General features: G+C 34.0%; 2 protein-coding genes across 2 annotated transcripts in view; one reads left to right on the top strand and one right to left on the bottom strand.

The window, feature by feature from the left end:
* The first annotated feature begins 2,091 nt into the window (after positions 1–2,091).
* LOC142352044 (glutamate receptor ionotropic, kainate 1-like) lies at positions 2,092–19,852 on the top strand. Its single transcript, XM_075404427.1, has 6 exons — positions 2,092–3,451; positions 7,452–7,615; positions 8,117–8,229; positions 10,751–10,865; positions 14,950–15,314; positions 18,999–19,852. The coding sequence occupies exons 1-6, from the start codon at positions 2,182–2,184 to the stop codon at positions 19,714–19,716; spliced, it is 2,745 nt and encodes a 914-aa protein (XP_075260542.1). The 5' UTR covers positions 2,092–2,181; the 3' UTR covers positions 19,717–19,852.
* The window catches only part of LOC142343316 (syntaxin-1A-like), a 383,172-nt gene continuing 372,072 nt past the window's right edge, over positions 10,410–21,509 (bottom strand). Inside the window, exon 7 of the mRNA XM_075395165.1 lies at positions 10,410–10,420. The gene's annotated coding sequence lies outside the window, so the exon portion shown is untranslated. The remainder of the gene's footprint in view (positions 10,421–21,509) is intronic.

Genomic DNA, 21,509 nt, shown 5'->3' with positions numbered 1-21,509 from the left:
AAGGTCTTTTTCCAATAACTCAAAAGACAACGAACAGTGAACAAAAAATTCCTTTTGCTCACAATTTCCGTCTTTTACGAAACTTTTTCTAAATTTGCCCAACAAATATGTTAAAAATATCCGGCAGCGATAGTATTGGTGGTTTCAACACTAAAGATAGAAGAGTTTTGTTGAACTGTTTGATCTAACTTATTTGATCATAATATTTTGCAAATTTTTTCAAAATTCAGCTTTTTTCTCATGAAAAACCCACAAAAAAGCTTCTTTGGTCACCTTTGTTCAAATTTGCCGAATTAAAACATAAAAGAACTGCTGAAACAATCTTTTTTAAAGTCCAAAGAGGATTAGTTTTACTTGCTTTCCTTTTAGAGTCTTCTTGAAATTAAATTTTGGCGGTTTTTTGTTAAATTAAATGTATAAATATCCAAAATGCATCATTTTAGGTTCTTTTCTTTGGGTTATTATCACCTTATTGAAATGTCAGATATTAGATTATTGGTGTTTAAAAGAAGACATAAACAACCATATCATTTTTTTAGAGAACAGATTATGGTTTTAAAGGCTTCGTATTTTAGCAGAAATTAGTTAAATTTTTCAAATAGTTCTTTATTGAAATTCTTTTATTGGCATAAAAATATAGGATAACTGCAAGATTTGAGGTCTTCTTATGAATGAACAAAGACAATTGTTTTATGATCCTAACTTATGATTTGAAAATATTTTGAAAATGTAGACAAAATTTTAAACTTCGCACTTTGCTGTTCTTTTTGTCTTACAATTACAGATTGCATATCAAATTTTTGACATTGAAGAAAGGTACAAATGAACAAATCCAATATTTTAATGCCTTGCTTTTTTAATGAATGTTTTCAACACCGGTTTCAGGAAAAAATTAAATCAATTTTTTTGTCTGAAATTGTCGTTTTTTGTGTCGACGTACGCCATATTCTGAATAATGGTGGATCTCAATGCTTTTTTGAAGAAAGAAAAATTTAACCTACTTGATGATTTCAGTTGATAGCTAGTGACTCAATATAAATCGTTTTCGAAAACTAAAACTGTTTTTTTAACTCCGCCCTTTCTGTTGTTTGTCTACTTGTTACCTAATCTCAATTTTCAGAGGTCGTATATTTTCATCATTGGTGTTCGAAGAAGACAAATTCGATCATTTCTTTTTTACGGAATAAAATATGGTGTTAAATGCATAGGCACCCTTTTCTTTAAAAAACCAATTGTTTTTTTTTATTTCGTCTGCATTTATCGTTCGTTTTTGTAGACGAACGTCACGTTCTGGATAATGACAGGCCTCAAAGTCTTCATATAAAAGTTTGAATGAAAATAAACCTATTTAGTGATTACAGTTGATTTCTAATGGTTTTCAATATTGGAAATTGATTGTTTTTAAAAACCTAAACGTTATTTTTAACTTGCCCATTTTTGTCCTTTTTGTCTACTTGATACCGAGTATTTTCGTGAACTGATGCCATATTTATACGGGTCATTTTTTTCTTAACTAATTGTTTAGATTTGGAAGCAAGTTTTTCACTCCTACACCATTTATTTTTGAACATTATTTAATTTTTTCAAATTTTTCTATTTCTTCCGCATTTGGTAGACAATTAAGACAATGTATGAGCGGGATCGGAACATTATGTGCGAACGCACTCTACCGAGCCTCCATTTTCATAATATACTATAACATTTTAATAAACAAAAGTTTCGCATTAAAATTAAATACTTCTCTTGGCTAAGTTTAATACTATCGTGAGGTTAAACAAGCTTTGAATCAAATGCATATATATATATATATATATATATATATATGTATATATATATATATATATATATATATATATATATACTTAATTAGTTTCTCGCAGGCTCCTTTGCAGCATCTGGCAATGTCTTCAATAAAAAATATGCCCATATCGTGGTCTCGTTGTAACAACCAACAACAAATCCTTGCAATGAATCATCATACCTGTTGTGTTCTGACACAAAAGCGCACACCACATTCAACTTATACATGCTTGAGAAACGCACAAGACCGTAAAAAGAGCTATGCTCTATTTTTTCACAAATATTTGATACAAGCAATTAAACCACAGAATAGAAATCAACTCGAACGCGTGAGAGAAACTACTTAACACAAAGTTGAATCGCAAACCATCACAAACAATCATGAATATTCAATATGTAATATTTGGTTTTTTCTTATTGTTTTTTGACTCTGGCGATGGCCAATACGCGGACGAAAGTGTGTTCAAGATTGGCTTTGTTCTAGAACATTCCGACATCGATTCTGTTGAGCTTGAAAACGCCCTGGAAATTCTGAGATCTCAAATCGGTTCTTCGTTTGATTTTGTCTTGAAAACTTATCTTAGGCGAGATAGCTTCACAATTTTGCAACAAACATGTCGCGCAATACGTGAAGGCGCTGCGTTTATTATCGCTCAAGCCAGTTGCGCGTCAATTGAAGTTATCCAAACATTAACAAACACCCTCGAAATTCCTACCCTTTTTATCCCAAAATTCTCCTTTTGTACCAAAATCCCGAATCAAAGTTCGACAGCCTTCCCAATGCGAGTTAATAACTCGCTGGTTTATAACAGATTGGGCAGCATTTTAACCAAAAATGACTGGAACAACTATCTGATTATGTACGATGACTATTTTGCCGAAAGTTACATTTCAGAACTGGAACAAGTTTTGAAGGAATCGATTGCCGAGACCAGTAAGGACCAAGTTGACGGTCGCGCGATCAAAATCTACGACCCGGAAGGCACAGGCGATATGCAATCAACTTTGATTCGTCTAAACACGAACGGTTTGTTCACGAATTTCATCGTTTTAGCCTCTCAAAAGAACACTTTACGCCTTCTAAAACAGGCCAAAAATTTAGGGCTTTTCGGGCTGAATTACAAATGGGTTTTGGCTAATATTGATTTGGATATTACCCAATTTCAGCACTTGAGCCCGCAATTCAACGCGCTGATGATAATACGCCAACTACCTTTATCGGCATTTGATAAAAAGTTGGGTTTTGTTGACCCAAAGTGGTCCGGGTTTTATTACACTGGCATTTCTCGAAACATGTCGTACCTTTTAAACGCAGCCCAGTTAGCTATCGAAGCTTTAAACATAACATACAAAAACGCTAAAGCCAAAACCAATTACGACCAAGTTAAGAATTTAAACTGCCTGAAAGATAACAAATTTAAAGACGGTTCCAAAATTATTGACAGAATTAAGTTGAAAAAACGACTGAAAGACGGCAGTTATGACTACTTTGGAATTGGGAATGAGTACTTGGGGATATCATATTTCAACCAATCAGAGTTTGAGAGTGGGGAAGTTTTGCCCAATCCGGTGGCAGAGGAGAGCCGATTTGAAGTGTACCCCCACCTTGAGATGCTTCGCTACGATATGAGAGGAGACGATTATTTAGCAGGTATTTACTAAGTTAACTCAAAATTTCGTATTCGAGCTTTCCTTTAATGGGAACGAAATTTTTTGGACCCTAGATGAGACAAGATGGTTATATTTTGGTAGATCATGCATATTTTTTTAAAAATAAAATGTTTTTTTTTGCTAGAGCTTGCAGGACTCTTGCCACTTATTTTTGGTTCTTGTCGAGCGTAGATCTCATAAATTATTTTATTGGTCTGAAATTTCATTATTTTGCGCAGAAAATTCAGTTTTATTGTCAACAAATGAAAGTCATGACGGCAACTTTTCCAAATTTGAACTCAGATCTGGACATGAACGCACAAAAGTCTGGACATAGACACCGTTTGGGACGGTCTGGACATATCGGATTTGGGTTTGGGACCCCAACCTGGGTGTCTGTCTTATGCATTTTATTGAAAACTAAATATGCTCAAAACTAAGAAATTTATTATTATGAGCAACCAACAGAGTCTGCTCTTCTTTTCAAATGGAAAAGCTGGAATTAGTAGCCTGTGAACAAATTTTCGATTCCCATTGAAAATCACATTGATGGTCAATAAGTATAGGTATACTTGAAATCGATAAAGATTATTTTTATTTTAACAATATTTTAGAGGTTATTACAACCGTTCCCAATGAAGAATTCTATTGAAATTTGATCACATACATCTTAGACAGATAAATGTGAACAGAGAACAGTAGCTTTAACCCAAATTGCTAGCAAACAACATATAATTGCTTTTCCGTACCTATACCTCTGGATAAATTCAGTAATAAATGAGATTAAAAATCGGAAATTAAATGGTACTTATTCAGAGTCTGATTCAGGTCATATTTTGAATCAATTTTGTCCGATTCCAACTCAGACACAGATGGAAAAAGATCCTGACTACTAAAATTTTATATAAAAAAATCAAAGCTTTGGTTTTTATTTAAATTTGTTAATTACGAAATTTTTTTAATAAAATTTTATCAGCAAGCTTTTCGGGTAATTGCTGACGTAAAAATGATATTTTTGTCCAATCTGATTCGAAAAAGGAAACATAGATGATCGCTTAGCCTCATAATAACGATGTTAACATTTTATTTGAAAAAAAATAGCTGTGCTCAATTTTCGATAGGTGAGAAATATATTCTTTCGAAGTTCTAATTTTTATAATTCTGTATCTTTCTTTTTCTTTCAGATAATTAAATTTTCTTTGACATGGATTCAACCTCAATAGAGCTTCTGGGCTAAAAGAAATAAAATAAAATTGAAACACATGTATTATATATACAATTTCTGACTGAAGAGAGTCTACATCGTTTTAGTAGTTCAGAAGAAGTTAAAACGTCACTCAGCCAAACACCTGGGTTCTGATCCCCTTGTTTCGTCCTCTTGGTACAACAAGAAACAGTTTTTGCCACTAAACACATTATTACATCGTTTTTCTTTTGTTATTTTGTTGTCAAATACCAACAAACTATTGACGGTATTCTGTTTTTTTACAACAACTCATTCCATTTCGGATCAACATAAATTGATAACAATAAAGATTTTGAAACCTAAAATGGACTCGCTCGATAATCGTTCAAAATTTGTTGTTATTTTTTTGAATGTGCAATTTAAATCTACAAAAACATATTTTTATCTTAAGCTTGTTTTCCCTGAGGTGGATTTTCATCAAGTTTGCCATTATCAACAAAAAACTACCGCATAATGAAGAAAGGAATCATTGTATGCTGCAAAAGAAAACAACATTTCAGTTGAAGCGAACTAAATGAAAATTATTACACCTGTGAGTTTTACAAAACTAGTGTCCATTTTTGTTCAAGTGCAATAACAATTAACTATTCTAAAACTTACTGTTGTTTGATCTGTGAATTCATTGCTCTATCAAAAGAATATCGGTAGGTGGAGATAGTATTCAACGATTTAGAACCAAAAAAATAGCGTCGTGGGATTAATTAGTTTGTGCAAAAACTGTTGTTGCAACAGTTAATCCCAGAAAAAAGTTTTGATGCAATTTGAAACAGTTCTTACAAAAGATGACTGCATTCAAAGCGATCGATGAAAGAAGTTACAAGAATGCTTTCTTCTAGGCTTTACAAAAACGTTTTACTCTATTTTCTGGCGAAGAGTGAGTCCGTTACGACTAACTAGAACTCAAATATTAATTATTTTTTAATAATTGATCACCCTATTACGGCCACTTAGATGAACATAATTATTCGATTCAATTTTATTAATTCAGAAGTTGATATTTTGGAGAGGTCTTCTTACGGTCTTCAAATTGTTTTCACATCACCGATAATCATGCTGGCAACCAACTTTTGCACATTTTTCTCATTTTCAAAGCTAACATGTCCGTATTTTTTTTTGCTCAGAATGTATGATTGTAGATTAGAGACAAAATGACAAGCCCTGAATTTTTCCCTCTTTGTGGCACCAATTCATTTGCGGGACCAATTTTTTTTCTCATCGCCATCTAAAAATTAATCGACTGGGAGCAAAATTTTGTGCACTTTCAAAATAATTCTCGTGATTCACAAACATATGCGAGTTTAAGTTATTCAGAGAATTGAGTTAGGGAATAACTGTAAGTGTTGGAAAATTTAACGAGAGTTTGATATGTTAAAGTTTTAAAAAATTAAGTGACTGCTCAAAGCTGTTTCAAAACAGTATTTCGTTTGCTCTCTGTTTAAAAAATATAATTTTTTTTAATTTTAAAAAGCTGTGAGGGTGCTCGTTTGTCCTAGTGTCTGCCTTAGTGTGCAAATTTAATTATCAGATTTACTGTTCAAAATTCCGTAAAATTGTTCTTGTGGTTAAAAATTGCCAATATCTGAAATTTATTCTCTTTTTTATAGTTTTGACAAAAATGCTTCAACCTTCCAAGTTATTTCTTCTTATCCAGATAACCGTTGATGAAAAAAAATCATTACATCATTGAATTGCTTTTAAAAATTGAAAATCGAATTTTTATATAATCAAAAAATTGCTGAGGTTACGGTTCACATAAATTGTTCTGGATCAACACTAATAAAAAGCATTATTTGTTGAAAATGAGACTTTAAAAATATGCATCAACTTAACTTGGAGCTTCGATCTCTTTTAAAATCATGAAGTTTTAAAATCATAACTTTCTTTTCGGTTTTTAAGTTGCGTAAAATTGCTATAAGAAAACCTATGAGAACTTGTAGGATGTTACAAAATCGTTTCCAAAAGAATCACTGTTTTAACGGTTTTTTAAAAGACCTTTTATGACATATTCGAGTGTGGAAATATGTAGTGAACCACTCATAATGAAGTGAGAAGAACTTCTCTTTACTTTTTCCCAGACAAGCGAAAAAACAACTTTTCTGTCAAATTTTAAGAACAGTTGAAATTTATTGATTGACAGCATGTTGCAACATAGCGTTGGCAGCCTTTACAACGGAAGACATTAATGCTTACTGCTAGTGCAACTTGAAGCCTAAAGAAGGCTTTATTTTTGATCTGAGAATTATTGTTTCGAAGATGTTTGCGACTGAAAATTATTTTTCGATTGGTTTCTGTGCAGCTCTGTTAAGTGCTGTAAATGGTAGCTTTTTTCGGCTAGTATTTCAGCTTTAAATAGACCAAATTTTTTAACGTAGAGCTTAAAAGATCTTACATGATTGAAAGATTCGTTGTTCGCTGGAACTTCGATCATGTAAAATTGATAAACTTCATTTATTCTTTATCATTATTATTTATTATTTATTTTTAACACCTGACAAAAAATGCCTGTTGCCGAAATCTGACAAAGTTTTTTACAGAGTATTAATCAGGCAATGCACCATCTAGTAATAACTGATTTAGAAAATTAATTTTTTCAGATAATACTCGGTTAAAAAAATCGTGAAAGACTAACAGGTCGGAACAGGCCGCACCATTACACGAATTTGTGCAATTGATGAGGGTATAAAAATTATCTTCACTAAGTTAGTAGGGCTGCAATGGAAAAATCGGCAATTCAAAGTCATGTGTTGTTTATCAGGGTGGAAACGTGTTGACACGTACAACGCATATTCATTCACACCCACGTGGCACCTACCCGAGAACGTGCAGCCCTTCCGAGTGGGAAAAACCTCCCTCGACGGGAGCACCCTTAAAATCACGACAGTTGTGGAAGAACCTTTCATCATCAGAAAGAAGAACCAGGCGGGCAAATTTTTCCTTTTCCCCGTTAACAGAAGATTTTTCAGTAGATTAAAATAGAACAAAAATTGACGCCTCCGACGTTTTAATACACAAAAATTGACGTATATTTTGTTGAAAATTGAGGAAAGATGACAAACAAACTGACAAAAATCAAACTCTGATAGCTTTTTGTGAAGTTAAATAAATGAAAACCGCCTCATTTTCCCGTTTGAAACGGGTTTTCTCGTTTTTTTTTGTTTTCTTGTTAAATCTCTCAGTTAGAAATCAAAAAACCTCAATAAAAACAGGCAGGCGAGAAATTCTTTTGTAATGGTTTTGTTCAAACCATTTGAAACATTTGTTCAACATTTGAAACATTTGTTCAAACTTCTTTTGCTTAGTTTATCCCCTAACAAGAGGCGTGAGACCATAGCGATTACAACTTATATCTTTAAAAAGATTATCAATTTTAAATATCTATAGTTATATTTCATCGCGAGGAGGAAAAGGAAACGTTTTCAGGCGGGAAATGTGGTGTATGAGGGTTACTGCATTGACGTGTTGAAGGCCATCCGACAACAGGTCGCATCTGAGTTCAACGAGATATTCGACTATGACCTTGAAGAAGCTGACGGGTAAGAATTCAAAGCAAACTGAATTAATTGATGAGAATTTTCTGTTTCATTCCTACCTAGAAGAAATTAAGAATGATCTGACTCAGCGATTATTATTTGGTGTCGAGATTTAGACTTTTTGAAAAGAATTATTTCGCTGCTCTCCATAAACCACGCAAATCGTAGGAAAATTCGGGTTTTTCTCGAAAAAATCCAAGAAAATAGTTGATAGTATACGGGAACTCAAGAAGAAAATTGAAAGGGAATTCTAAAAGGCAGAGGAAGAAATTTATTGCATTGCAGAGCCTGTTTTTAGCAAAGTAAGTGGACGAAAACGTAAAATTAAACAAATGTGCGGACAATACTCAAAAAAATAACCGTAAGGTCTTGAATAATAGGATCTATTATGTCTTCCCCTCCCTCGTTTTTTTTATGCCGTAAGACTCCCCCATGTTTGATGCCAGAATATATCAAATATGTATAAAGGGTTCTAAAACCTTGAAAAAAAATGCAAGGAATGCACCCGGAAAACAATGTTCTGATCTGAAAGCAAAGAAGTTGAAAATTTTTTGTAAAAATTAGACGAGCATATGCAAGAAAAAGAAAGAACACTGTAATTCTCCTAATATCTGTAAATTTGTCAGTCATAGTAAAATTTACAGAGATAGGCAGTGTAGAAACTTGATTATTATAAACAGAGAAAACTAATAATTTATAATAACTAAGATATCGACCGAATAGAAAAATCACTTGTATTGGCGAGGAGGGACGACAGCAACGTAAATTTAATACAAAACAGAAAAAAATTTAATTGAACATAAAAAGATTCCAAGTAATTGAACCAAGTTCGGTTTTCGTCGGGTCCTTCTTGTATTCATTAAGAAAAAACTGCATACATTTTTTTCTTTGCAAGACTGTATGACTTTAACACATTCTTTCTTGGAAAAGAATTGTACTGCAAAACATCCCTCGTATTAATTTTTTTTCATGCATATTGCATTTTGAAATTGTCTTGGTAAAAATTTTTTGAGTTCTCTCGTGTATCTAAAAACTTGCTGTTGGTAATTTCAAAGCTGAGCCTGAGAAGACAGGCTTCTTTTTGTTCATGATGCTATGACAGTAAGTAGCAGCCCTTCAATCAAAAAGCAGCGAAATAGGTAGTATACCAAGATTCATTTTAAGATCTGAGGATGAGTCAAACTTTTGTCTGTGAAAACAAACTTTAATGGCCCAATTCAACCGCTTTTCTTGTGTTTTTATGAGATTTTGACTGAGAGTTGCAAGTAATACAGAAGAATATTGAACATGAATGAGAACAAAAGAGTTCAAAATAGTATTTTGTATACAGTGGGAACAGAGTGCATTATACTCCGGAGTTCATATATGCATTTAAAGCCATGGGCCATTTTGACAAAAAAAATTGTTACTTGTTTTTGATATTTAAAGTCTTTGTCAATATAAACACCGAGATATTTGATTTCTGCTTTCCAACTTCTAAATTTCGCTCCAACTTTTAATGTCGTTTGTTCTTGAGGATTAGAGCTACCAAAAATAATAAATTTAGTTTTATCCGGATTGATCTTGAGGTGATGTAATTTAAAAAATTGTATACATTTTCTAAGGTCTTCTCAAGCTCTTCTTAGCATTTGAGAACTTCATCATGAGAACCTAACAGGACTGTGTCATCAGCGTATTGTATTGTTTCACTAGAAAAAATTTGCTGGGATCATTAACATATAGATTGAACAAGAGAGGACCTAAAACTGTTCCTTTTGGAACTCCTTGAGCCATTTTAATCCACCCTGATTTAACATTATTGATTATGACTATTTGTGTTCTGGTTGAAAGTTAGCTGGCAATTAAGTTTTGAGTTTTTGTCGAAAATCCAAGAATGGAAAGCTTTTGAACCATGAGCTCGTGATTAATGGAGTAGAAAGCTTTTGATAGATCTAAAAACGCTGCTGCAGTAATTTTTTTCTCGTATCTGTTGCATCGTGTTTTTTCAGTTAAATAAACGAGCGCATCTGTTGAGGAAAATTTTTTTCTGAAACCAAACTGTGTTTTAGAAAGCAAGGCATTCTTATGTACATGTTCATCAATTTGTTGCTTAATAACAGATTCAAAATTTTTTGCTAATGCTGGTGTTAATGAAATTGGTCAATAGTTTAGATGATCATCAAGGTCTCCTTTTTTTAAAAAGTGGAATGATGTTGGCTCTATTGAGTTCAGTAGGGAATGTTTCTGTTTTTATAAATTCTTTCAATAGAAATTATTTAGGTTCAGCTAGTTGACTAGCTGCGTCTCGCAAAGCCCTGGAGCGAATGGTAGAAGGACCCAATGGTTTGAATTTTCCAAGAGCAAAAAGCGCTTTAAGACATTCAAACTGTCGGCGAGCTCCATTTTATTTAGACAATGAGCCAGGAAAACTCCTTTTTTGTAATTACGTTTTTTTTAAGTTATTGCGGGCATCTTTGGGTTTTAAGAGTAAGAAGTGATCGGTCCAGTGGCTCAGCCACAATTCTCCTGGATATTCCTTGTTCAGGTATGGAGTGATAGACGATGAGACAGGTGAATGGAATGGTATGGTGGCTGAGATTCTGAGTGGGAGGGCTGACATTGCAGTCGCAGGAATGACACGCAATTTCGACAGGGAAAAGGTATATATGCCATAACTTCAAACATGAACCCCTGAAACCTGAATATCAATTTGATCACAATCGAATCACAACTCATCACAATTTAATCACGCTCGTGTAAGTTTTTGAATGCCAGATTCTCTCCGCAGTGCCCAATTCTAAAATGCTTCAATGCCGGACTTTCTCCTTTAGAGTGTGTCTTGTGTTTCAAGGAAAGTTTCCTGACTATGTAGAAGTCACTTCCAAACTAGTTCGGCGGTTCTCGATTAATGCCAGATTTTCTCAGTGACTACATCAGAGTCACGTGGCCTATAATTGCAACAAATACGGGCAAGTTTTTACATGCTGAAAAGTGTTATGATCGGAAAGAATCTAAATTTCCTTGAAACAGACAAACATTATTTGCAATCTGCTGATGGGGATAACTCTGTTTTAAAAACAATCTTTTCCAGCCCAATTCCACGGGATTGTTAACCCTACTCGGCACATTTGCAGTCAAATTATTTGACGAAATCTTCAATTGTTTAACCAATTTCATCGCATTTTTGCTGCTTTTAATAAAATTCATCATCTGGCACCTAATTGTTAAATTCGGCTGTTTTAGAAGTAAAAATTCAAGCGTCAATCGTAAGTGTCTATCTTATCTATGGTACACATATCATTTTGCATTCATTGCGGTACAATTTTGCTTTTATCATTCACTAAATTTTTCTCTAACATTCTAGAAAGATAATGAACATCTCGGTTTAGATCTATGCTTTTGCTCCAGAACTGTTCATCCCAAGATCAATTCGAGAATGAAGTGAGTTCATTTTGACGGAAAAGTTTTTTTTTCAATTTTTTTTTTCATTTTGACGCCACCACAGAGCTGGTACCAATTTCAAAGTCAGATTTCGCCCTCAATTGCAATTTATAACTTTGCAATTACTTGTTTTTCAGATTTTCGGCGTATGTTGTCAATATGTGGTCATTGCTTCTCAATTTAAAAATTAGTGGCGGCCATAACAGATAGTAGTTACAAACATATTGAAAAATTCTTGTAATCTATTCTCACAAAATAATATAAGTAAATTCTGCATTGTAAAAGCAATCTCTTGGAAGAAAGAAAACGGAGCAGACAGGAGACGTTACAGACTGAACAAAGACAGTTTTTGGGTCGAGACCGAACGGTTATTTTGCACGAAGATACAAATTCATATGTCAGCTTTTTCTTAAAAAAAATAATTCCTTGACGCTTCATTTTTTCACCAAATTTTAAATTATAAATTCAATTCACACTTTTCCAGATTTTATATATTTAAAGTATCTGTTTACAATCATATATTGCAACGTTTAATTGTTTTTGATAGAATATATGCAAAAGAGTTATCTTGTAACATCATATATTCCAAGAATTTATGTAAGAAATTATATTAGTCCATTATTTAACTTGTAAGAAAACAGTTAGTTGAATGATTAACTTTCAAGAGCCCTATAAGTCGAATGGTTAACCTGTAGGAGCCTAGTAAGTCGAATGATTAACTTCTAAGAACTTGTAAGTCGAATGGTTAACTTGTAAGAATTCGCAAGTTTTTGGAAGAAAAACTTTCAAGGCGATGTATCACCTTTTTAATTTCTGCCAGAAATTTGCAAGTGCTTTCAAGTTAACCATTCGGCCTCGACCCCGGTTGTATCAACCACCTTGCTACTGTTGGATTTTTGAAATTAAATACGCGAATTTGATAATAAAACTAATGAATATGAAATGGACTTTACTCAATATCTGATAGCTACTAAGCAAACAATTAGGGAGTAAACGTTGTTAACTTAACACACGTGTCGATAATTTCGTGATATATATTTTTTCAAACATATTTTTGATTAAAACAGAGAAATCAGACAAGCACTAACTTATATCATGGCTCAAAGACTCAATAGTATATAAATTTAGGTCTTAAATATTCAGTAGCATAACTCGTTGAAACAATTTGTAGGCTAATTGAAAATTTTAATGTGGATAACAGTCCTCAAGAATCACTTATTTTGATGCAGGCCTAAATTGATGGCAATTGTCTTGGTAACTAATCTCTAATAATAGTGACGAGAACTCATCGATAGCTTTCACAATTATGCGCTGTTTTTTAAATCAGATATCAGTGACGGTTACTTTATATTCCGAGGAAACAGCCAGGATACTGAGCCAGTTCATTGTGGTTCAACTGAATCAATTTAATCCAATGCCTAACACTAAAGCATCAAACTTCAAAAACTTCAAACAATTACAAATAGATTACAAATGGTCATTTCGCAAGCAGTACCTTGGGGTGAGTAATTGTGAGCTGTTTTCTTTTTGTTTCATATGAAATATTGGGAAAGATACTGACGAGTTTTTTTAAAATCTTTTGCAACTTTTTTTGTGTAATATTAGGCGGTTATAGATCGCGGTTACGTAAAAATCGAGTTTTGCTAATATTACTTCCAAAAATAGTTTTATCACTGCTGATATCTGGAGTGCTTAGAGATTTGAATAAATGGATATATGATAACACTGTCAAAACTCTATGATTTTAATTAATTTTAATTAGATTTTTACGGGTAAATTTTTGATATAGTGATATATTAACGATAGCAGGTAAGGTTCGTAGCCAAGAATGTTTTGGTTGTTAACAAAGAGCCGAGTCTTGAAGAACAACTGGCTATAAAAGCAATAGCTTTTTATGTAACATTTGTTTTTGCTGTGGTAAAAAAACAACTAGATAACTTCTTTTCAACCACTACAAAAATTTTTTTTTTCTATATGTGATAATAATTCCTATTAACAGTCCTCGTTTCTGCGTAATGGTAACGAAACATCATTCGAGTGAATTGAACGAACGCTTCTGGTTTCATTGACCAGGGCTCTTTAGCGTCTGACAGATTCACATGGCATATCATTGCAGCCAAGATTATTGATCAAAAATTAGTCGTTGAGGTGCCAATATAATGCCCTATTTTGAGTTACGAATTCTTATCATGGAAAATGTTGTTTTCAGAAAACAGTTTGTTCTCAGTACTTCATGTTGCGATAAAAAATTTCATGAAACACTTTTTGGGCCCTTATGTTTTCACTGAAGATTGATATAGTTTTTTCGGTTTGTTGGAAGTCAATTTCAAGTTCTTTGAAATGTGTGGCGCGACAATAGCAGCTCGAGCTGAAGTCCAGAGTAAAAATTTATGCAAAGCAACAGTGAATTGATTGTTAGCAGTTCTTTTGAGTTGAGCACAGTGGGTTGATCATAATATTAGCATAAATCCAGGTAGAAAATTTGCTAAAAGGTCAATTTCAGCTGGAGTATCCTCCCGACCTTTTAACTTTCCGTATCAAATTGATGCGTCAGACATCGAGCTAAAGACCAGGGTGAAAACAAATCAATCAAATCAAAGAAAAATCGAGCATGATAATTTGGGTCGAGAAATGTCCAGCGTGCAGAAGTTGAGCTTAGCAAAACTCAGGTGTTCGCTAAAGTCGAGCTGAGGTCATTTCATAGATTTTTTGGTTCGAACTCAGAAGATGGGGGATCAGACCTCAGAACCTCCTTCCACGTTTATTTTTTTGCTCTTATAAATACACTCGTCCACCCTTAATTAAGCGAAGAAATAACCCTAGATGGGACCAAATGTTTATCTTACAAGATCTTGCAAGAATCTTGCAAAAAAATGGTTATCTTTCAAGATCTTGCAAGATGATGATTATCTTTCAAGATTTTTGCAAGACGGATGGTTATCTTGCAAGATTTTTGCAAGACGAATGGTTATCTTGCACGATTCTTGCAAGACGAATGGTTATCTTGCAAGATTTTTGTAAGACGAATGGTTATCTTGCAAGATTTTTGCAAGACGGATGGTTATCTTGCAAGATCTTGCAAGACTTTGGAAGAAAATCTTTCAAGACGATGTATCGTCTTGCAAGATTTTACACTTAACAATCTTTTCCCCGTTATTTTTAGGGAAAATGCTCGGCCCGGGTTTATACCATGTTTTGGTCGAGTATCGTCTCTTTATAAGTCGAGGTCCAAGCCTGAGATCGATTAAGTCTAGATATCTATTAAAGCAAAATAAATATTGATAATAACTATTAGTTTGCTAGGTAATCGACTACACAGCCGCCTACATGGACTACGGCGTCGGAATCATGATTAGAAAACCCCAACCAGACATCAATATCTACGGATTCATGGAACCCCTTAGCAAACGTCTCTGGTGCTTCATCGCCTTGTGCGCCTTCGGAGCCAGCGTACTCTTGTACCTCTTGACCAAGTTCTCTCCCTATGAGCGACTTTTGAGCCCGGGAGTGTACACGTTTACAAACAGTGCCTGGTGGATAATGGGTGCATTGATGTTACAGGGGGGAGATTATAACCCGAAAGCACTGTCCAACCGCTGCTTGTGTACTGTTGTTTGGATGTTTTCAGGGATCTGTTTTTCTTCTGCTTTCATATGCATTTGCAACAGGTCTTAAAATAAATAAAAATAATTATATTAGCCTATAGCAACTGATTGAAATCCTGGATCTTTTCCGTTTGTGCCCTTTCCGTAAGTTATGCCCCCCTCCCCACCAGTTACAGAGCCCCTCCCCCCACATAGTAAATGATTATGTAAAAATATGGCATGTGCGTCTAGGGTGTGCAAATAATATGCGCCCACTAAGCTGGGAGGGCACAAAGGGAAAAGATTCGAAATCCTTTGAGCTCAGATTTTTAAGAACCAAATTTTGCTAAGAGTATCACAGCTAATTTTTCTAGGTAATACCGGACATAGGCTACCGCAGTGAATAAAAATGCGCTCAAACGATCCTAAGAGAAATAAATGTTCGAAGATTTTGTCGAATTCGGTGATTAATTTCCTTCCCTACTTAAAAGCAAATTTATATGTTGTAAGAATCTTTCAAGCGGCACGCTGATTTCAATTTTAAATGATTCTTTCTATAGTGTTACAAGATAAAGACCTTGGTTAGCAAAAATGTGAAGCCGCGTTCAAATGCTGTCAAAGTAACTTTGGAACAAACTAACAGCCCTCCAAAAAATTGCGAGTGAAAATCTTGCAATAATCTTATAGAATGTTAACCATTTTTTGTTAAAATTGCCGAGAATTTTGAAAAATTATCGGCTTGAAGCTTCCGTATTTATTTTGCTTGTGGTTTGAACAAAATTTTCACATTGCTGTTTTAATGTGTTATCTGTAGGTATAAACAACAAAAATTGTAGCTGCTTGCTCAGTTAGTCATTTCAATATTGAATCACCGAGAAATATAACCAGACAAAAATGAAAACATCTACACTGTTTGTACTTGAAAAGAGTTATTTATTGACGGCTGATCAATGCCGCTGTCATTTTGTTATTTTAAGCTGGTGTCCCATTTTTTCACCCCTATTCATTTAACCCCCTATCATTTAACCCCGATTTATTCACCCCTGTATCATTTAACCCCTCTATCTTTTAACCCCACTATCATTTCACCCCGATTTTAATCCCTATAAAATAAGGATTATTAAATTAGCAATAAAATCATTTGGCCATGCCTCGCGGGCCATGGCCATGCCTCAGCGGCCCGTGGGACTTGATATGAAACTATCACAACCGAACGTGGGATTAATCTATCCACTTAAATATGACAAAACATGCCTTTAATGTCGACTGCTAATTAGCGGGATGAAATGATGGAGGGGTGAAGTGATAGCGGGGTTAAATGATAGAGGGGTGAATAAATCGGGGTTAAATGACAGGGGGTTAAATGAATAGGGGTGAAATGAAGTAGAACCTTTAAGCTTGTCTCAAGTTTCTTAAGCAGAAGAAAAAAATTACAACTTAAGTCTGGTATTCTGAACTGAAGACTTTTCTGAGTTCAATTAACATTTAAAATGACGAAAATTTACTGCTACTAAATTTTAAAATCACATTTGCATCGATAAAAAGCGGCAATTGGAAATTTTGAAAGTGAGGAAAACGAAACAAAAGGTCTAGAATGTATTGATAATTTTGATAAATTTTTAATAAAAAAGACCATGTATAAAGACCTTTATATCAATGAAGTCTAATGTTGGTACATCAGCAAATAGCGTTATGTAGTTAACAACTTTTTGTCCTAAGAACTGTTGATTAAAGCCATACTGACGTGGGACTTTAGTTTTTACGACCTTCAAGTTTAAATATGAGGAAAATACCTGCATTCTGCACGTAGAGTGAATATAACATTTGTGTAATATAAGTTGGAATACTAACATTCAAATCTAGTGATCAAATCCAATGAAACCATAAAAATGTTTTCCAATTTTTAGTCACGGGGTGTAAAAAATTTTAGGTACAATCTCTATTTTTATAAGCTAGTGATGGATCAATTTCCATTTGAATAAAACACATGTTGCTAAAAAGAGCAACACAAAGTTTTTAATTTTACTCAAAAATCAAAGAGAAGTAATTCTTTGCGCGGATTTTTGTCCACAAAAACAGATAAAATCAAAATATGAAATTAAATGGCAAGTTTTTTTGAGTTTTATTGAAAGAAAAAAAGAAAAAAGAAATGCAAACTACATGAGTAAAAACAGTGTCATATGTTAGGTTATCATCGAACTTGAGGACTTTTCTTGAATTTAGATTTTTTAGACTAGAAAAAAAACCAGTCATCTAAGGGGAAAACATTTATTACACAGCCAGTACGTCCAATTTTTCATTAAAGAAAAAAAGGAACTCAAATAAATAAGGATTGAACAGAAATAAGTAAATTGAAACGCAACACAGAAAAAGGAAAATTTGCTAGGTCTGTAATAATTGTTACATAATTTTCTAACCAGTTAATGGCAAATAATTTATATTTTAAACAGAGATGAGTAAACTGGTATCCCCTATAACCGAGTATGCTGGTATCCCCTCCAGAATTGTTCCTCCATTCTTTTTTGTTTAAATATTGTTTCTGCGAGATTTTTTTTTCATTTAAAACTTTAGGTTTACGTTACTCTTCGGCACATCACAAAAATCTTTTTACGCAAAATACTACTAATCGCTGTCTTGTGAAAAAAATAAATGACAGTGAAATAAAAAATTCTTTAGTACTCTTCCATATAAGATAACATCAGCCTAATTTCTACGATTGGAAGAAGTTGCCAGTTAGATAAAATACTTTTTGTAAACCAAAGGGTTCTCTTTTGTTAAGTGATTTTTTGCTGTCTAAAGTTTACAACTTTTTATGTTTCAGACTGGCTTTCCTATATTCTAGCCAGTTGAAAATTAACCCCTGAATCTCAACGACACCAATGAACCTCCGATTCACAACTCCCTGATTTACACCACATTACATCCATTACATAAGTCAAGTATTTAAGTGCCGTTATGGGATCCGCAGCCCATTTTTTTAGTAAACCAGTGCCAAATCGGGATATTTCGATAGTAAAACGTTATATCAGCAATGATTCTTGGATGTGTTTTTCTAAGGGTTTCTTATTCAAATAACAAATTGGGTTTATTGATAAGCCAAAAACTCACTCATTAAAAAATCGGGCTTGCTTAAACTTCTCAGTTCTCAATTTTTTTAAAAAAAAATTGTTGGAACCGGGAATAGCTAACAGCACTCCTGTCAGGAAAGAGATGAAGAATAAATCAACAAATGCTAAACCGAAATTTGGTCATTAGCTGGCCTATGTCCAAAAAATTGAGCATGCATAATTGATTTTGTTGAGACTTCTCACGACACATGCTTTAAGATAGTTCTAAATGTGTATGGAAACAAGTGACACCAGGCTAACTTAGTTCAAATTTCCTTCAAAATTGGTTGTATTTGCCTCAAATTTTCGCGATGCGCTATCGCAAAAACCTGGGACAATCGTTTTTCACTAGTTTCCACACTATAAATAATTCTCCTCCGCGTCACGCATTTCCATGGTTACAGTATGTAATTACCAAAATGAACGAAAGCTTAAATAAGCCTAAAAAAGCCTAAAAATTTTTTTCTTCAATGTAAATATTATGGGTTGCATTACCCAGCCTTCACCCCCCCTTCCCCCACCGTTGCAGTCCCATCCAAAAAAAAATCATTGCTCAAGCACTTTATCCCAACCTTGTCATTATTTTGAAATTGTGGACAGTTAAGTTTATTGACCATAAAAGACATACCTCATTCACACAAAAAACACAGATCCCTTAAACAGTTCTTCTCGTTTCAATCTACACTGCCAACTTAGCCGCTTTCTTAACTGTCACCCGACTTTCAACCCCAATCGAGGAGCTTCGAGACTTGGCCGGGCAAACTGCCATTGCGTACGGAACCATTGCCAAAACAAGTTTATCCACATTTTTCCAGCAGCAAGCTGAGAAAGACGTTTTGTACAGCCAGCTTTGGGAGTACATGAACAAAACCAGCCCAAGTCCTATGGTCAGAGACCTTACTGAGGGCTATGACCGGGTTTTGAAGTCAGACTACGCTTTTATGTGGGACTACCCGGTTTTACAGTACCAGAAAAAGAAAAACTGTGATTATATGACAGTTGGAAAACCATTTAACAGAAAAAAATACGCATTCGCTGTGCCAAAAGGGTCCGGATATCTTTCGACCATAACCCTAAGCATTCTTTCCCTGCAAGAATCCGGAGAATTGGAACAAATTCGGGAAAAATGGTTCGAGGGTGAGAGCAAATGTGTGGACGGCGGAAATGACGGAAGCTCAGCTCTGACTTACAATAACATCGGGGGTATATTTTGGATATTGTTTTTCGGAACAATCGCGGCTATAGTTACCAACATTTTGGAAAGCATTTGGCATAAATTTATTGAGAAAAAGTCGAGGTGTGACTTTCCACGTGCTATGCAGTCCGTTAGACAACATTTCAAAGAAAACACAAGCGAAAATGGCGAAACCACATTATAGTTCTAGCTATAACAAGGAACTAATTAGTCAAAAGAGGGACGAAATGGAGACACTCAAGGAATTACCCAAAAAACCCGGGGTGCCCATTCTACAAGTTTCCCTGTAATCATACAAGGATCATATATGATTTCTTCGTTTTCACACATTTTTCATAAATAAATTATCAGTTTTTTCTGAAACTGTTAAGTATTTTTCTGACATTTTGTCCGTAAAAGTAGTACTAGAATCACAAATGGTTTCCATGCAATGATCTGACTAGGAAATAAGCTATCGTTTGTATGAAATCGTATATGATCCTTGGATTAGCGGGAAAGGTCGAATTGGGATGCTAGAAAACAACGAAATTTTTTTAAAAAAATTGTTATTTTTAATCGCTTAACAGGCAATTTAATGATTCATTTTATTGGCTCTCAAAGTAGAAATGTTTGAGTTAACGATTTTGTGAGTGGAAATGCGTTTAAAACGGGTGGCAAAGTAATGAGCTGGATAAAAACTGACAGAAATACGCTAAAACAAAAGCTCAATTGACGAACCATAAAAAAAACTTATCACAAAAACTATTTATTTCAGTTCATTTTGATTATCATTTTATAATCGTTGAGCTCATTTTCGCCCTTCTAGAAAACGCCTATAGTTGAACTAAAAAATTCATTCGAAGATCTAAGTTTTTATCTAAGCTAATGATGAGCTGCCATTAGAGTGGAAGACATAAAGAGTACTAATAACAGAAATTTTTAGTGTCTCTGTTGGAGTAACCGAAAAAAATGGTCAAACTATTGTTGCAATGAAAGTTTCGCCCATTTTTTCTTCTGAGAAACTAAAAATATTTATGACTATAACGCTAAGGCCTCTAAAACCTGTCTGAACCGATTTTTCAAGTGTTTGTTTGTTACTGCCTATTTATTTTATAACCTCATACCCCTCGGAACAAATTTTTGACGTAATAAATTAAAGATGGTTTTCTCAATTTCTTTGTATGGTAATTTTTTTACGGAATTGTCAAAAGACAAGCGTAAGTGAAACGGGAATGGGAATGCGCCTTTTCATGGCAAAGGGGATTTTAGTCAAAAAATCTTTTGGGAGACTCTTTTTTTGTAGCCGTTAGGCAAAAGTTCCAATTAACGATCTGTAGACATTAGTTGAAAATCCAGTTTAAACACGTAAAAGCAGTTTCCCAAATAGAATCCACTTGACGTGATAGAATACTGAAGTGTCCTTAAAGTGTCCCTGTGTGTATGTTTAAATTGCTTATAAAGTCAAAACTTTTTGAAAACAAAGTGAGCATTTGCAGCATTTCAGTTTAATAACTCCAGCCACCAAATGTTACTTGAAATTTTTCTCGAACTTTATAGTCTCAATGGCTCTTGGCTCTTGGTTTTGAGCACTGCGAATAAGGTTTCAAATGAATGTCCACTCCTCTCCTGGTTATCGTGAAAATTGTTTTCTCGGGTAGTAGCAAGTGTTTTAAATAAAATTTATCGGATCAGATGAAATTAGATGAAAATAGATAAAATTTTTATAAAAATTTAGATTTAAACATACATGATTTGCACATATTTTCACATAAAGACAATTGTTAGGGCGACATAGGAGCCCTCAAGTTTAAAGTGACTGAGATTGCATAATTTTTCGCCTCCAAACATGCGATATTTTTCATGCACCGAAATTTTTAATGGCTTTTTTGCCTATTTGTCATTAGTCATACCAGTATTTTTTTTCAATTTTTATGAAATTTAATTTTCTTGAGCTTTTTTGTGTATCCTTGTTGTATTATCCAAAAAATCAGAGAAAAA

This window comes from Convolutriloba macropyga, chromosome 1, assembly GCF_964194025.1.
Source record: "Convolutriloba macropyga chromosome 1, txConMacr16.3, whole genome shotgun sequence".
NCBI classification, from domain to species: Eukaryota; Metazoa; Xenacoelomorpha; order Acoela; family Convolutidae; genus Convolutriloba; species Convolutriloba macropyga.
The sequence above is the reverse complement of the archived record's forward strand: the minus strand, read 5'-3'. Positions and strand labels throughout refer to the sequence as shown.